The 12778-nt window shown below is 41.9% G+C and overlaps 1 protein-coding gene across 3 annotated transcripts in view; it reads right to left on the bottom strand.

The window, feature by feature from the left end:
* Window positions 1–3347: 3347 nt before the first annotated feature.
* Window positions 3348–12778, bottom strand: part of GOLIM4 (golgi integral membrane protein 4) — a 28590-nt gene continuing 19159 nt past the window's right edge. For all 3 annotated transcript variants that reach the window (XM_030456135.1, XM_030456134.1, XM_030456136.1), the window contains 9 exons: window positions 11671–11835; window positions 10757–11089; window positions 9378–9601; window positions 8117–8193; window positions 7542–7654; window positions 6256–6423; window positions 5476–5544; window positions 3903–3983; window positions 3348–3566 (listed from right to left, as the gene is read on the bottom strand). In XM_030456135.1, coding sequence (XP_030311995.1) covers window positions 3411–3566; window positions 3903–3983; window positions 5476–5544; window positions 6256–6423; window positions 7542–7654; window positions 8117–8193; window positions 9378–9601; window positions 10757–11089; window positions 11671–11835 — 1386 coding nt within the window. In that variant the 3' untranslated portion in view covers window positions 3348–3410. The remainder of the gene's footprint in view (window positions 3567–3902; window positions 3984–5475; window positions 5545–6255; window positions 6424–7541; window positions 7655–8116; window positions 8194–9377; window positions 9602–10756; window positions 11090–11670; window positions 11836–12778) is intronic.

Below are 12778 nucleotides of genomic sequence, written 5' to 3'. Positions count from 1 at the left end.
CTGTGCACATCAGAGCCAGAGTGTGTTACTGGGATCCTCTTGCTGACCTTTCCATTTATCACAGGCTGTAGGACATCCCTGGGATGCCCAGGCTGAGCTAGGAAGTCTTTGAAAAGCTGTTTGGTGATGAAGAATTCCTCACAGCCTGTAAAGCAATTGCAGCAGTGATTCATTAACCCCATTACTCAGGATTTACACTGTATTTCTGGCCTGAATTTTATTGCAGGACTTTCCTCTGTTTCTCCCTGGGAGGCTTTAGGCTCCTGTCCCACCACTTGGCTGCCCCTGGGAGTTCTCCTGCCCTGACTTTTCTCTCCTGAGCTGAATGCAGCATGAACTTGCTTTGTAGAAGCCAAGCTTTCCCATCACTTTCACCCCCTTCCCTGAACACTTTCCAACATTTTGATGAGTGGATGGCAGGCCTGGTCACAGCCCTGCCAATAGCTGTCTTGCTGCTGCCAAATCCAGAAGTGATGTCACTTTGCCCTTTGAATTTGTGCTTTCCCTCTGGTGGGACTCTCCTTTAGCCCATGCTGCAGGGTCCTGCTGGGAGCAGTAAAACACAAAGAACATTTCCCTCTGCTCTTCATCCTGCACAATCCTGAAGCTGGAGCTTACTTTTAGGTCCCATAAAATACACTCTTGATGAACTGCTTCTTGATTAAGCACAGCACTCAGCATTCTCTGGCTCTCAGGTGACATCCTCTGGCAATAAGGAGCTGTGTGGCTCCCCCTTCCCATCACAGGCTCTGGCACTAAATGGGGTGTCAGAGAGGTCAGAACCCTTTTAGGGTGAGCATCTGGGCAAGGTCTGGGGTGTTTTGCTCATAGTCTTTGCAAAAAGAATAGTGGGGGACTCAAGGAATCAGGGTTTGAGTGTTGCCAACCTGAGCTCCAAGCTGCTGGCAGGGAAAATCCTTGGCCAGGGAGTTATGGGATGGGAAAGCACCCCCAGCCCATGGCAGAGCAGGAGCTGGGGCACATCACAGGCATCCAACACTGCTGTTGTCAGCCAAGCCTGAAGTCTCACTCAGAAAGTTCATTTTCAGTCAAGGAACTTGTCTGAAGTGAGCAGGCCCTTGATTAAGGACAGAGAAGGCTTTCTCCTCAGCCTTTTATTGCCCTGCTCACACTGGATGTGGGCTTGTTGTGCTTGGTGAAGTAAATATTGCATCCTCTGTGAATGCTGGCTTGTACCCCACACAACAGGAGCCTTTATTCTCCAGCTTCTCCTTCTGTACAGTTTTGTTGTCTCCCTGGATTCTTGCTGGAGCCACAAATTATCCCAGGGAAGCCTCAAAGCCTGGCAGTAAACAAGAGAACCATCAAACTGCTTAATAAAACTTCTCCATGCCCAAGGGTTCAGGGAGCAGCAGGGCCCAGAAGGCAGCAGAGTGTGCAAGCACCTGTTTCAGTTCCTGTGCAGCCAGGAAAGTGCTGAAAAAATGGAATTAAAAACCTTTTTTTAGTGTAAAAATGGGCTGGTGAGTAGTGTGTACCTGCAGATGAGGTTGGAAGTGGCTTTCTCTCCACTTAAAGTCCATGTTGTCCATACCTCCAGAGGCAATGGTGAACCAATTTGTATCAATTAATATAAATATAATTAATATAAATGAAACCAAACCATCACACATGTGAAAGACCAGTAATTATAGTCTTAGTTTATTGACTGCAGGCAAGTACTATTATGCCTCAAATAATTAAATATTGCAACTGTGACATTAAAAATACAGGCCAATTTACCAAAATAATTGTATTTTTAAGATTATGTACATATTATACATTTTACAGTATCGTGTAAACTTTCTTTTTTATACATAAATCTGATTTATGGTAACTGGAAAACCCAAAATACTTGCTGACAAAAATATTCCTATGAAACATAAGCACTGTGGCTTGGGTTAGTTAAGAAAACTGCAAAGAACAAAACCCAACTATATAACACAATGTAACTGAGTTAGTAGAAAAATGAATTAAATTACATTCATATAAAAAAAAAAATTAAACCAAACACATTGCTATGCATTGTTATTTAAAAAGGGAAAGTGTCCCAACCCTTTTATATATTAACACACTTTTGGGGGGAGCTACTGGGCACCTCATTTCCAGCAATGGGGTGCAGCCTGGGAAATCCAGATTCCCATTCTCCTTTTAAACATCTATTAAATACCAGGGGTCTGTACCAATACAAATATTGTATATACTCATGCACTGGGATTATTAGTTCATAGTAGCCCACCAAGGCACAGGTTTTGTGTCATTTCCCTCCCCACCCTTACAATTTGGCATGCAGTGCTAGAGCTGTTTGCTGCTCAAAAGAAAACAAAACCCAAAAGAAACCAACCTAAACTTCTGGGGGATTTGTCTCTGGTCTGCATCCCCTAGTGGGAAAATCAGAAATCCTTCCAGCACAGACTCAAAAATAAATAAGAAGGTAAAGGCCTTATTATTGCAACATCTTGCACCAATCCTTTCAAGGTGCCTTAACCCTCTCTCCAGTCTCCAGAAAGGATGTCACTGAGGGGATGATGTCAGATTTCAAATATTTTCATATATTAACTAGGACAAAAATCATTCCTCCTCTGAATCTTCCCTCCTGTGACAGCTGTAGTGTTTTGATTTGGCAGAATGGATCTTCAAGTCTAAATTGCTTTCTAGCTTCCATCTCCTCTCAGCACACCCCCATTTGCATTATCTGCTATGTAGTGCATGTAATTGCAGTACCTAGGTATGCTCATTAAAATAAATGCATAATTTAACTGCATATAAACAGCTGCAGAGAATTAACAGCTGTTAAACCTGGCTGTATTTTTGAAGGCTTGTAAAACTTGCATATTTTATAACTCTTCTGCACCTCTAAAAGGCCTGGTCCTGCAAAGAGTGAGGCATGTGCATATACTCCAAGGATTTGAACAATCTCATGAGATTATAAGAAATTAAACTACCCCTGGGACTCCACGAGCACCCCAGGCCCTGCCCTGGAGGGGTAGTGTGGCCAGCCCTTAGTCACAGAGATTGTGTCAGGAAAGGCATTGGGGTGACAAACGTGGGCTGGCTTCAGGCACTAGGAATGTTCCCTCAGATGTGTCTGAAACATCTGTCAAGACTTGGACAAGGTGAAAGTGTATTCCAAAATGGCCTTTATAAAACACACCCAGAATTATGAAAAATTAAAACCTATATGATGTCTGTTTATGTACAGCTTCAATAGAAAAGAAATCCTAATCTAGAGTATCAAAATACTGTATTCATATAAACGTAGGAGAGCATCTAATATAAAAGTAAAAACTGTAAAACACAAACCTTTTTTTGGAAATTAAATATTCTAAAAAAGCTTTTTCTTTCTGTTTTTTTAAAAAGAACAAGAAGACAAACCAGGAATTTGTGTACTGTTAGAAAAAGGCAGAGGATTACATCTCCCCTCGTCTCCGAGTTTTGGCTGCAACAGCTCTGCCTTCCTCCTCCTCCTCTTCCTCCTCATAATTTTCTTCATGAACTTCTCTCTGGTTGTTCTCTTCTTGCATTTCTTGCTCTTGATTTTCCCCTCCATTATTCTTTTCATCTGCCTGATTGAAAGAAAAGAAGCCAACAAGAGATTCAGTGCTCCTGCCTGCTTCCTTGTGGTTTATTTAGGGGCAATGAGATGAAGTGAAGGAAAACTGACTGTCAGCTGGAGCTGCTGGAGCTTAGGGACAGAAAGAGAAGATTTCCAAAGTCCTCCAGGCAACAAGAAGGGATGTGGGGGTGGAAGGATGAGCAAAGGGAAGTTGGGACAGCATGAAATTTTAAGGTCTATGAGCTAAAGCAAGGTACAATGATGATTTAATGTCAGTGTGAGCTGCTGGCAGCTCTGGGAAGGGTTCCATCATGTCCCAGAGTTGGGGGGTTTACACAGCACTTACATTTTCCTCATTTTCACCATATGGCTCCTCAGCATTGTGCTCCAGTTCTCGTTTCTTCTCTTCAGTCAAATCTTCCTGGACCTACAAAGCACAGGGATGTTCTCTACATTTTCATTTCTTTTTTTTTTTTTTAAAGTAGCCTCTGGCTTAAGTATGCACAACTTTACAGCTATTTCTTACAGAATGAAGATTCAAAAGAAAGGGAGGAGAGAGCAGGGAGAGGTTAAGGGACCAAAAAAACCAAACAACCACCCAACAATCAGGAAACTTACTCCCCTCTGACAGCCTATTTAACTTGTAACTACAATTTTCACAGATCCTCTTATCAGCAGCCAACACATTTAGATTTCCATCCCATGTTTTCATTACCCATATATGTAATTTTCTCCTTGTCATGACATAGCAAACAGTCATTACTGACACTTCCACCCCACTGTGGGCTCCCAGAACTATTTCAGCTCCCATATGCAATGTAAGTATTTAATGGTAACTTTGTCCCTCTTCTCCCAGCAGTTGAGTGATCCTCATGCCAACTGCTCCTGGGAAACCACAAAAAAAAACCCAAAAGGGACTGGGAGTGAAAAATGATCTCTTCTAACTGTAAAGCTGAAGGGAAAGCAGACCATGCTGATCTGTTTTCCAAACATTCAGGTCTTATCTATCACTTCTTCCTTTTACATCAGCACTTTCCCTTGCTTCCAGGTCACTTGATGTCTGGGTACAAATGTGAGAGGAATGCTTTTAGAAGTGAAGTGCATTTTCTTTTGGAGAGTGCTGTTATACAGATCTGCTCCAAATGGTGCCCTGCAAGCTGGCTAAGATGCTCCTGTACAGCTCCAAAGAGTATTTGGCAAAGCCAAACTCTTCCCAGTTCCTAATGACCTGGCTTGATTTAAGTAACCTGAAGCTGAACTGGTGAATTCTAAGTGCAGAGCAGGTAATTTAGACAAAGTGTTTCCCATAAGGCAGTAATGAGCAGCCACTTCTATTGCTTTTTGTAAATCATTATGTATGAAGTACAAAATAGCAACTGATTAGGTATTTATCAAAGAACTGCAGGTCAATTTATGGTTGTGCATGCATAATGAGCATGACATTTCACAAGCCATGGGAAAAGTCTCCTCCCCTCCTTTTCTCCTGCAGTTCAAGGCAATGTGCTAACAGCTTCCTGACTGACTCCACAAATAGTAAAGGGTTTATGTAACTTGGATTGCCAGGGAGGAGAACAGATAAATCAGGTTGGAGCTAAAGAGCAGTCTGGCCAGAGCAGCAGTGTGTGATTTGAGAAACAAAGGTAATGAGGTTTTTGGTGACCTCCAGAGGGCTTGAGGTTTTCAGGAATTTTTCCTTCTGTTGTGGATCATTTCAAGTATTGCACAATTAAAACTGGAAGACTAATGGACTGCAGCATGTATATATGAGTAACACTCCCAGAAGTGGACAGCAGAGTAATGGCAGAGGTTTCCTAGGTTTCATCAAGTCAGACCAAGTGATTTGGGTTCATTTTGCAGTTCCAAAGACATCTGAGATGTTAATGTGCTGGGTGACCCTCAGATGTCTTCTGTTTTCTTACCTCCTCTTCCCCTTCTTCCTGGTATTGCTCATCCACATTATCCTCCTGCTGGTCAGGATTTCCTGCCATCTGCAGAAAGATCATATCAAAATTTAGCTCTCTGTGCATGCCTATTGGCTTTAGAAAAATGAAGGTTAAAGCTTCTTCTTCTGGAACTAAAACTTTAAAGCTCCAGTAACATGGCAAAACATAATTATAGTGCTTTCAGCAGCATTAATGACAGCCCAGCTACATGATTTAGAACTCCTCTAAATTAAAAAAGACAGCAGGATGATTATAATAAAAATCACTTCATAGAATAAACCACGACTTTCCATACTAAGCAGGAAGAGAGACATATTCACACCACTAAAGACCAATGCCATGAAACTCCAGATTATTATTTGCCTGGAGGAGTTTACAGTTTAACCATGGTTGAAATGCACAGCATTCACTGGAATGGCTGGAGCAGCTTACAGCTGAGGGTTGATGGCATGGAAACAGTGTAGAAGGGATTTGTTGCAAAGAGATGAAGGCTGTATGAGCACAAATTCTGTTCTGCCAGGGCTTGTGTGAAGGGAAAGAGAGGGGCCTGAACCATGAGAGCAGAAGGCTCCCTGGGTGGAGCAGTGATGACAGACACAGCAGTCTGTCACCAGGACTCCTGCCACACTTTGACCTCCACGTGTCATATATGGCTTGGAAGAGATCTTTGAGAATCAAAGCTCAGTGGTCTCTAGCTCAGCTGTGCTTCCCTGTCCTTAAACAGGACCTGCAGAGGTTTCCTTTGCCTTTACTGACCACTAGGTGCTCTTCCATTCCTGGGTGTCCTTGTTTCTGACTGCTCTGCTTGTGCTTTTCATTTTCATCTGGTAGATTTTCTTCTCTCTCTTGCTCAGCTTCCTCAAATTCATCTTCTCCCTGATTGTTTGGGTCATCAGCAGGATTCACATCTTCCACAGCTGCCTTCTGCAATGTTCAGAAGAGAAAGTTAAATACATAATTTGACTTCTCAGTCAAATTCCATTTAATATGAAAGCTACCTTAGCATGAACAAGGTTAGAGCCAGCCCATAGCCACTGAAATGCAGCTGGAATCTCTCTCCAGGCATCAGGGTTCCTACATCAAACCCCAGCCCATACAGAATGGGTCCAGAATGAAAAAGTTCTTCAGCACTGACACAGAACTGCAGGGTGGGTCTGTGTCCCAGACTGGTGACTGACTCCACACAGGCTGTTCAACTCTTTTTGTTTATGAGATCTGACAATGCCTGATGGGACCAGGTGAAAAGAGAGAGGAGTTGAGATGCTCATGGCTCAAAACTGCTGTGTGATCTTTCAGTCCCAGCCTGTCCTGCAGCATTAACCTTTGCTTTTGTTCTATTATATACACAGACAGCACTCATTCTGCCCTTTAGAAAATGAGCATTTCCTTTCTGCTTCTCATTCAGTACAACCATTTCTGGTAACTTTACAGCTAAGTTACAGAGTCTTGACAAGTATTTACTTCACAACTTGATTTGCTGAGGGTGATGGGAGTGAAGATGCTGTGCCTGATGTTCCACAGCACCAAGGAATATGGGACAGGACAACCTCCTGCATCCAGCTCTCTGGGCAATTGATACTGTGGCTGTGTTCACTGCTAAGGTGTCCTCAGATCTCCCACTTTTCTGTACTGACTACAGCTGGGTTCAGTGGCTACTGAGTTGGCTCTTACCCTCTCAACTAAGCAAAGCATGAAAAATACACTCACCACTCTTTTGACTGACCACTAATGAGTTACTCTTGTTATTTTTTGTTTACCTGTTCCAGTCTCAGCTAAATCTTAATCTTTTATTCTGCCTGAAGCACAGATCAAAGGAATGTAGAAAAGCAACTTGCTTCCAACAAGGAAACTTTTTTTGATTTCTTCCCAAATCAGTGAGGACACCTTTAAATAGATCCCAGATGTAGTTTTAAACTGTCAAACTTGCTTTCCTCACAGACCCCTGGTTATCTGATTTCTGTAATGTGCAATTCTGTTGGATGAGATTCTGGGTTTTCACTTCAGGAACAACTGCAATCCATAGCATCTTAATTCATACTCACAGATCCACCAGCCTGCTGATTTGCTGCTTGATGTTCTGGTTCTTGCTGCTCGTTTGCATTATTTTGATCATCTTCTTCACCTTCATCCTGGCGTTGGTTGTCACGTTCATAAGCTGCCAAATTTTTGATATTATTATGTCAGAAACAGCAGTTCCTAGCTAGCTCTTAAAAGAGTCCCCTATATACTGGCTTCTATATGTGCTTTTAGTAGTAGGCAGCCTTTACCCAAACAGATCATGATCCAAAGATTGTTTTTTTGAAACCAGCCCTGAAAGATTGTGCAAATCAAACAAAATCATGGGCAGAACCAGGAATGTAACAGAGATCCACAAAGCAGCTCAATCAAAGGGACACTCTTGTGGATATGATCTTCACTAATACCTGTATTTCAGCCACTCACTTTAACTTTAAAGTTAATGTTAACTTTTAGCTTTTTATTTGAGCTTCTGGTTTTAAACTGTGAGTTTCTATTTCACTTGAATTCAAACTGGATATTAAATTAGTATTAAAATCTCACAGGAAAGACAGTACACAGGGAACCTATGAAAATGACAAGGACATAAACACAATCTTACCTTCTTCTTCATGAATCCCTTGCTCTTCTTCCCCTTGCACAATATCCTGGTCCACGTTATCATAATGAGCCTGTTGGCTGAGAAAATGCAATGCAAACATCATTTCAGTCTGAAAAAAGTGTGTTTCTGCTTTGTTAAAAAAAAAACCCAATCCTACTGCATCTCTGCTTCTCCCAGCTCCTGCTTGAATGGCTTCCAGTTTAGCTTCCTATGACCTAATATTTTCTCACATCTTTCTTGAAATACACTTTATACAACAAAGACTTTCTTGTCCTACTGTGCTAACTTCTGTGCTTGTATTTCTCTGTATCAATGGGATCTGCCTTCAATTTTCAAAACTCCTAAGCTGGTGTATGCCTTAAAGCACAAATACTATGAATGGGAAACAAAAAAATACTCAAACACCTTCAAAACAGACTACATGGATCAGTTATTTTGTTGAAAAAGCAGATTTAGCTTTCATCTTGAAAGGGGTTTACATGTGTGGTTGTTCTTGCAGGAGGGAGTATTTTGACTATCAATTATAAAAGGCTTTCTCATGCCAAAATCCTTTTGGAACACAGGTCAAGTTAATAATTAATATTTCAATGTTTCAGCAAAGAAAATTCAATGGGCTTTAAGATTTAAAAAGACAAATTTGCCACTAACAATTTTAAAATAAACAGAAACATAAGGAAATATGGCAGGGAGGGAGAAAAGCATTTGGAAACTATGGTAGCATGAATACAACTGCATTCACAACACCTTTATGAAAATATCAGGGTGTTTGTTTCTCCTGAAATCATGTTTTTGCCTCTACAATGCAAATAATACAAGTTGCTCTTGTCCTTGTGGAATTACTTAAAAACAGGACCTCAGTTTTAAGAGGAAACTTCAGCTTAGGTAGCTTAAAGCATACCTGATACTGGAGTTTCTCAGTACTGCAAGATCATAATTGGTGCTTACAGAGAACAATTACTAATTTAAATGAAAGCTTGAAGAGAAGGGGTGTTGTGTGCCAGAACCCCTAACCTCCTCTTAGGATGTGCATGGCAACATAAATTCATTACTCCACATTTAAGAGACTTCCATAGTAAAATGAGTTAAAAGAAAAAAAAAAAAAAAAGGAAGGAAAAAACCTCTTTAAACAGCAACCAGCTTCACCCCTGGAAAAAAGATGATGCTCACTGAGTTTAGTGTCTGGGCAATCTAACGCCCTCTTTCTAAAGGTGCTATGATGGAACAGCACAGACCATGACAAACTCATGTAAAAGAATTTAACCTCAGCCTGTTTTTATAGAGTTTTTCTCCTCGTTCTGCCTCCTTCTGCAGCTGGAGCTGTTGCTGCCTGAGCAGTTGTCCCCTCAGCCTCTGCTGCTGCAGTGATGCCTGATGCTCCCGTAGCCGAGAGGCTTCCTCTGCTCTTCGGGCTGCAAGGTGCTGCTGCTCCAGTTGCTGCTCATAAACTGACTTCTGTCTTTTTGTGACAGCTTTTGTTGATGTTATCTGTCAAAGAAATGTTGGGCAGAGATTCAGCACCATTCCAGAGATCAGAAACAAACACAGAGAAACCTGTGACAGGCAGGAAAAATCTGCAGAGGCTGCAGACGACAGGCAGAGCTACAGCAAAATTATTTCAGGGTTTCTTGGCTCTGCTTAAAGTTGAATTATTTTTCAACAAAGACCAGAAGGGTTCCAGGGAGGACATGGGGAAGGAAAAGGAGATAATAGGGTGGGAGAAGCCATGCTTTTCTTAGATATTAACAAAAGCCCCAACATATTACCAGGAAAATCAAGTTTTGATGGCTGACAGTTAAGGCAGTAAATCTGCTCCCATGGATCTCACTGGAGATTTTTGTAGGGGCTGCCTTCAGCTTGAAATGAGACATGGCACATTTTTTACAGCCAGTGACTTAAACTAACTACACTTTCACAGCTTCATCTACTGCTACTGCACCTCACCAACACTGCCTTCTCAACCATCATCTGCTAGGAGAGTGTGTGTGTTTACAGAGCCTAAGCTGAGAGCAGTAAGATGTATTTTCCACTGGAGATCCAATTGGGAATGTCAATCCAGGATTTGCTGGTTTTATTTAGAGCTGCACAGAGCAAGACTTCCTACTTCAGTCATGCTCATCTTGCAGTTAACATTTCAAGTGAAATGACAGGGAACATTTAGATGGAAATGTGTTTACAAGAGGTAGGCACATCTGACAGGGAAACATGCTGCAATTTGCTAAGATGCAGCAAATTAGTAAGGCAGGACAGCTCTCCATCAGAGTGCTGAAGATAAATCTCACTCCCATCAGCTGTCTCCTTCCCATCAGAAGGGCCTCAAACTTCAAGCAGGAGATGGGATTCAACCTGACTGCTCTTTTTTCCATCTGCTGCTTTTATCAGCTAAACTGATGTTCATTAAGCATTTGGCAAGCACTGCTCTATGTGCGTGCTGAAGTTGAGCCTCAATCCTATGCATCCAAATGCTCTGAATCCCCAGTTTTCTATAAATATGACAATTTTCTCTGGAAAACAGTGCATTAATCCTAAGCTTTCTGTAACTCTGACACTGATTTTGCCCAGAAGAAGGCAAGTGCAATACAGAGCCAGGAACGATAAGGGATTCCTCCAATTAAACAGCAGGAAAAAAGCAGAGCTCCATACCTCTGAATGAAGATGATCACCCAGCATGTTGGTTTCTTCTTCTTTCTGCTCCTGTTTTTTCCACTCATGCTCCTCTGGTGCTTGATCCTGCTCTTCCTCTAAGTGCTCAGGCTGTCCTGCCTGCTCCATTTCTTCCTCTTCAAGTTCTTTTTTGCGTTCCTCTTCAACCTGATCAACACGTTGCTCATCATCCTCTCCAGCTTCTTGTTGCTCCTGAATATTCAGCTCCTTGGCATGCTGGCCCTCCCCAGTGCTCCTTCGCAGGTGGAAACGCTCAGAGTCTTCTTCTCTTTCCTGGGAATTTATTTCTTCTCTCTCTTTCAGCTTCTCATTCTGCAAAACACACACAGGATTATGTGTGCACAAGATAGATACCAGGGGGTTCCCATTTTCAAGAGAGCCAAAGATGGTTTTGTTCCAGCCTGGCAAAAGTGAAGCTGGAGGCAGGAGAGCCAAAGACTGCTTTTGGAACAAGCAACTGCTCCTGCCAAAGGGTATCAGCAGCCCCCTCCTGGCTCTGCAGCCATGCAAGGTGTTGTTCAAGTGCATCATAAAATCCATTAGGCCTCTGAAGTTTTATCTGCAGTGGAACAAACCTCTTGAAATCCCCTATCTGCAGCAAAGGAAGCTTTGTATTTTTATTTCCGACAGGTTCTGCTGGCCAAGTACTCTTGGAAAACAAAAGCACAGCTGACAGTATAACTTCAAGACTTTACCCACAGCTTTGCTTTGTATCTTCTGGAACACTGAGTAGTGTGCCAGTTTTAAATATACTGACTTTTCTGTGCCACAGAAACTTTATAAAACATGAGAGAAGAGCATTTGTTCAGAACTCAGTTGAGCTTTTCTATAAAAAGCTTTTCAATTATTTTAGCTACCTGATATTATTTTAAAAATGAAATTTTTTAGCATACCTCCTTGTGCTCTTCAGCCACAGCTTCGTGGTGGGTGGGGAGGTCACTGCTGGGGGACGTTGCTTGCACCTCTGGTTGCTCATTTGGTTGCTTGAACTCAGGCTGGCGGAAACTTGGGATTTTATTGAGTGTGTCCTTCAGCTGTCTGTATTCCTCCACCTGGGACTAAAGTCAACACCTTCATTATAGTGTGTCCAAATCAATTTCTTAATAAAATACAGGCACCTCAGAGTGCACTTGCTGGAAAGTCAGGGTGGAAAGACTTGATATTCACATCAGAGCAAACTCCAGGGAGGGGAAGGGATGGGAGCTTTTAAACCTGGTTGTTTCCACACACTAAGTAACATTGATTCATGACAATCTTTTCAGCCACAGTGCACATGCATACAAAGGATATTAGAAAAATCTCTGTGAGACAAAGAGGGAGATTTGTTTTATTCATGCCAAGCAGGAGAATTGTCAAAAGGGGTGATGCAGTTTTCTTGGCACACTAAAGAAGGGAAATCAAGAGCACCACGACTTCTTTCTACCAGTAAAGAAGTGCAGTTCTTTCAGAAAAAGGAGTTTCAAAGTGCATACATGTCATAAAAATGCCAACTCCTCAATATTTAAACACAAGACAACAGCCAACATACAGAGCTGAGGCAAAGAAAGTCAGTGACAGTAGACCCTTGGTGAAGAGCAAGAAAAAATGGGAAAAAAAAAATAAATTCTAAAATCTTCCCAAAATGCAACACTAGAATGTAATTTGTTTGCTGTTTACCTCTGTACAAGGTAACTTTCAAAAGGAAGGACACTTACAAAAACTTTAAAAGTTCAGAATGCTGAACTGCAGAGTGATTGGTGCTGCAGTCCCTGTCTGTACAGCAGATGTACAAGGAAGTCTCATCAAGTGAAATTATTTGATAGAGAGAATCTATAAAAGCTGACCAGGTGCATCTAGAAAAGGTGGTGGCCCACAAGAGGGTCTGTGGCTTGCTCCAGTGGAGGCAGCACTTCCAAGTCAGAGGTGCATTTCCTAATCCTTCTGAAATTAATTTCAAAGCTGGCTACAGTTTACAGCTGGTGACTGGGGATGTCCTCTGGTGTGTTATGTGGGATCATAGCA

Source organism: Calypte anna, chromosome 9 (assembly GCF_003957555.1).
Source record: "Calypte anna isolate BGI_N300 chromosome 9, bCalAnn1_v1.p, whole genome shotgun sequence".
Classification (NCBI taxonomy): domain Eukaryota; kingdom Metazoa; phylum Chordata; class Aves; order Apodiformes; family Trochilidae; genus Calypte; species Calypte anna.
This window is presented reverse-complemented; position numbering and strand designations above follow the sequence as displayed.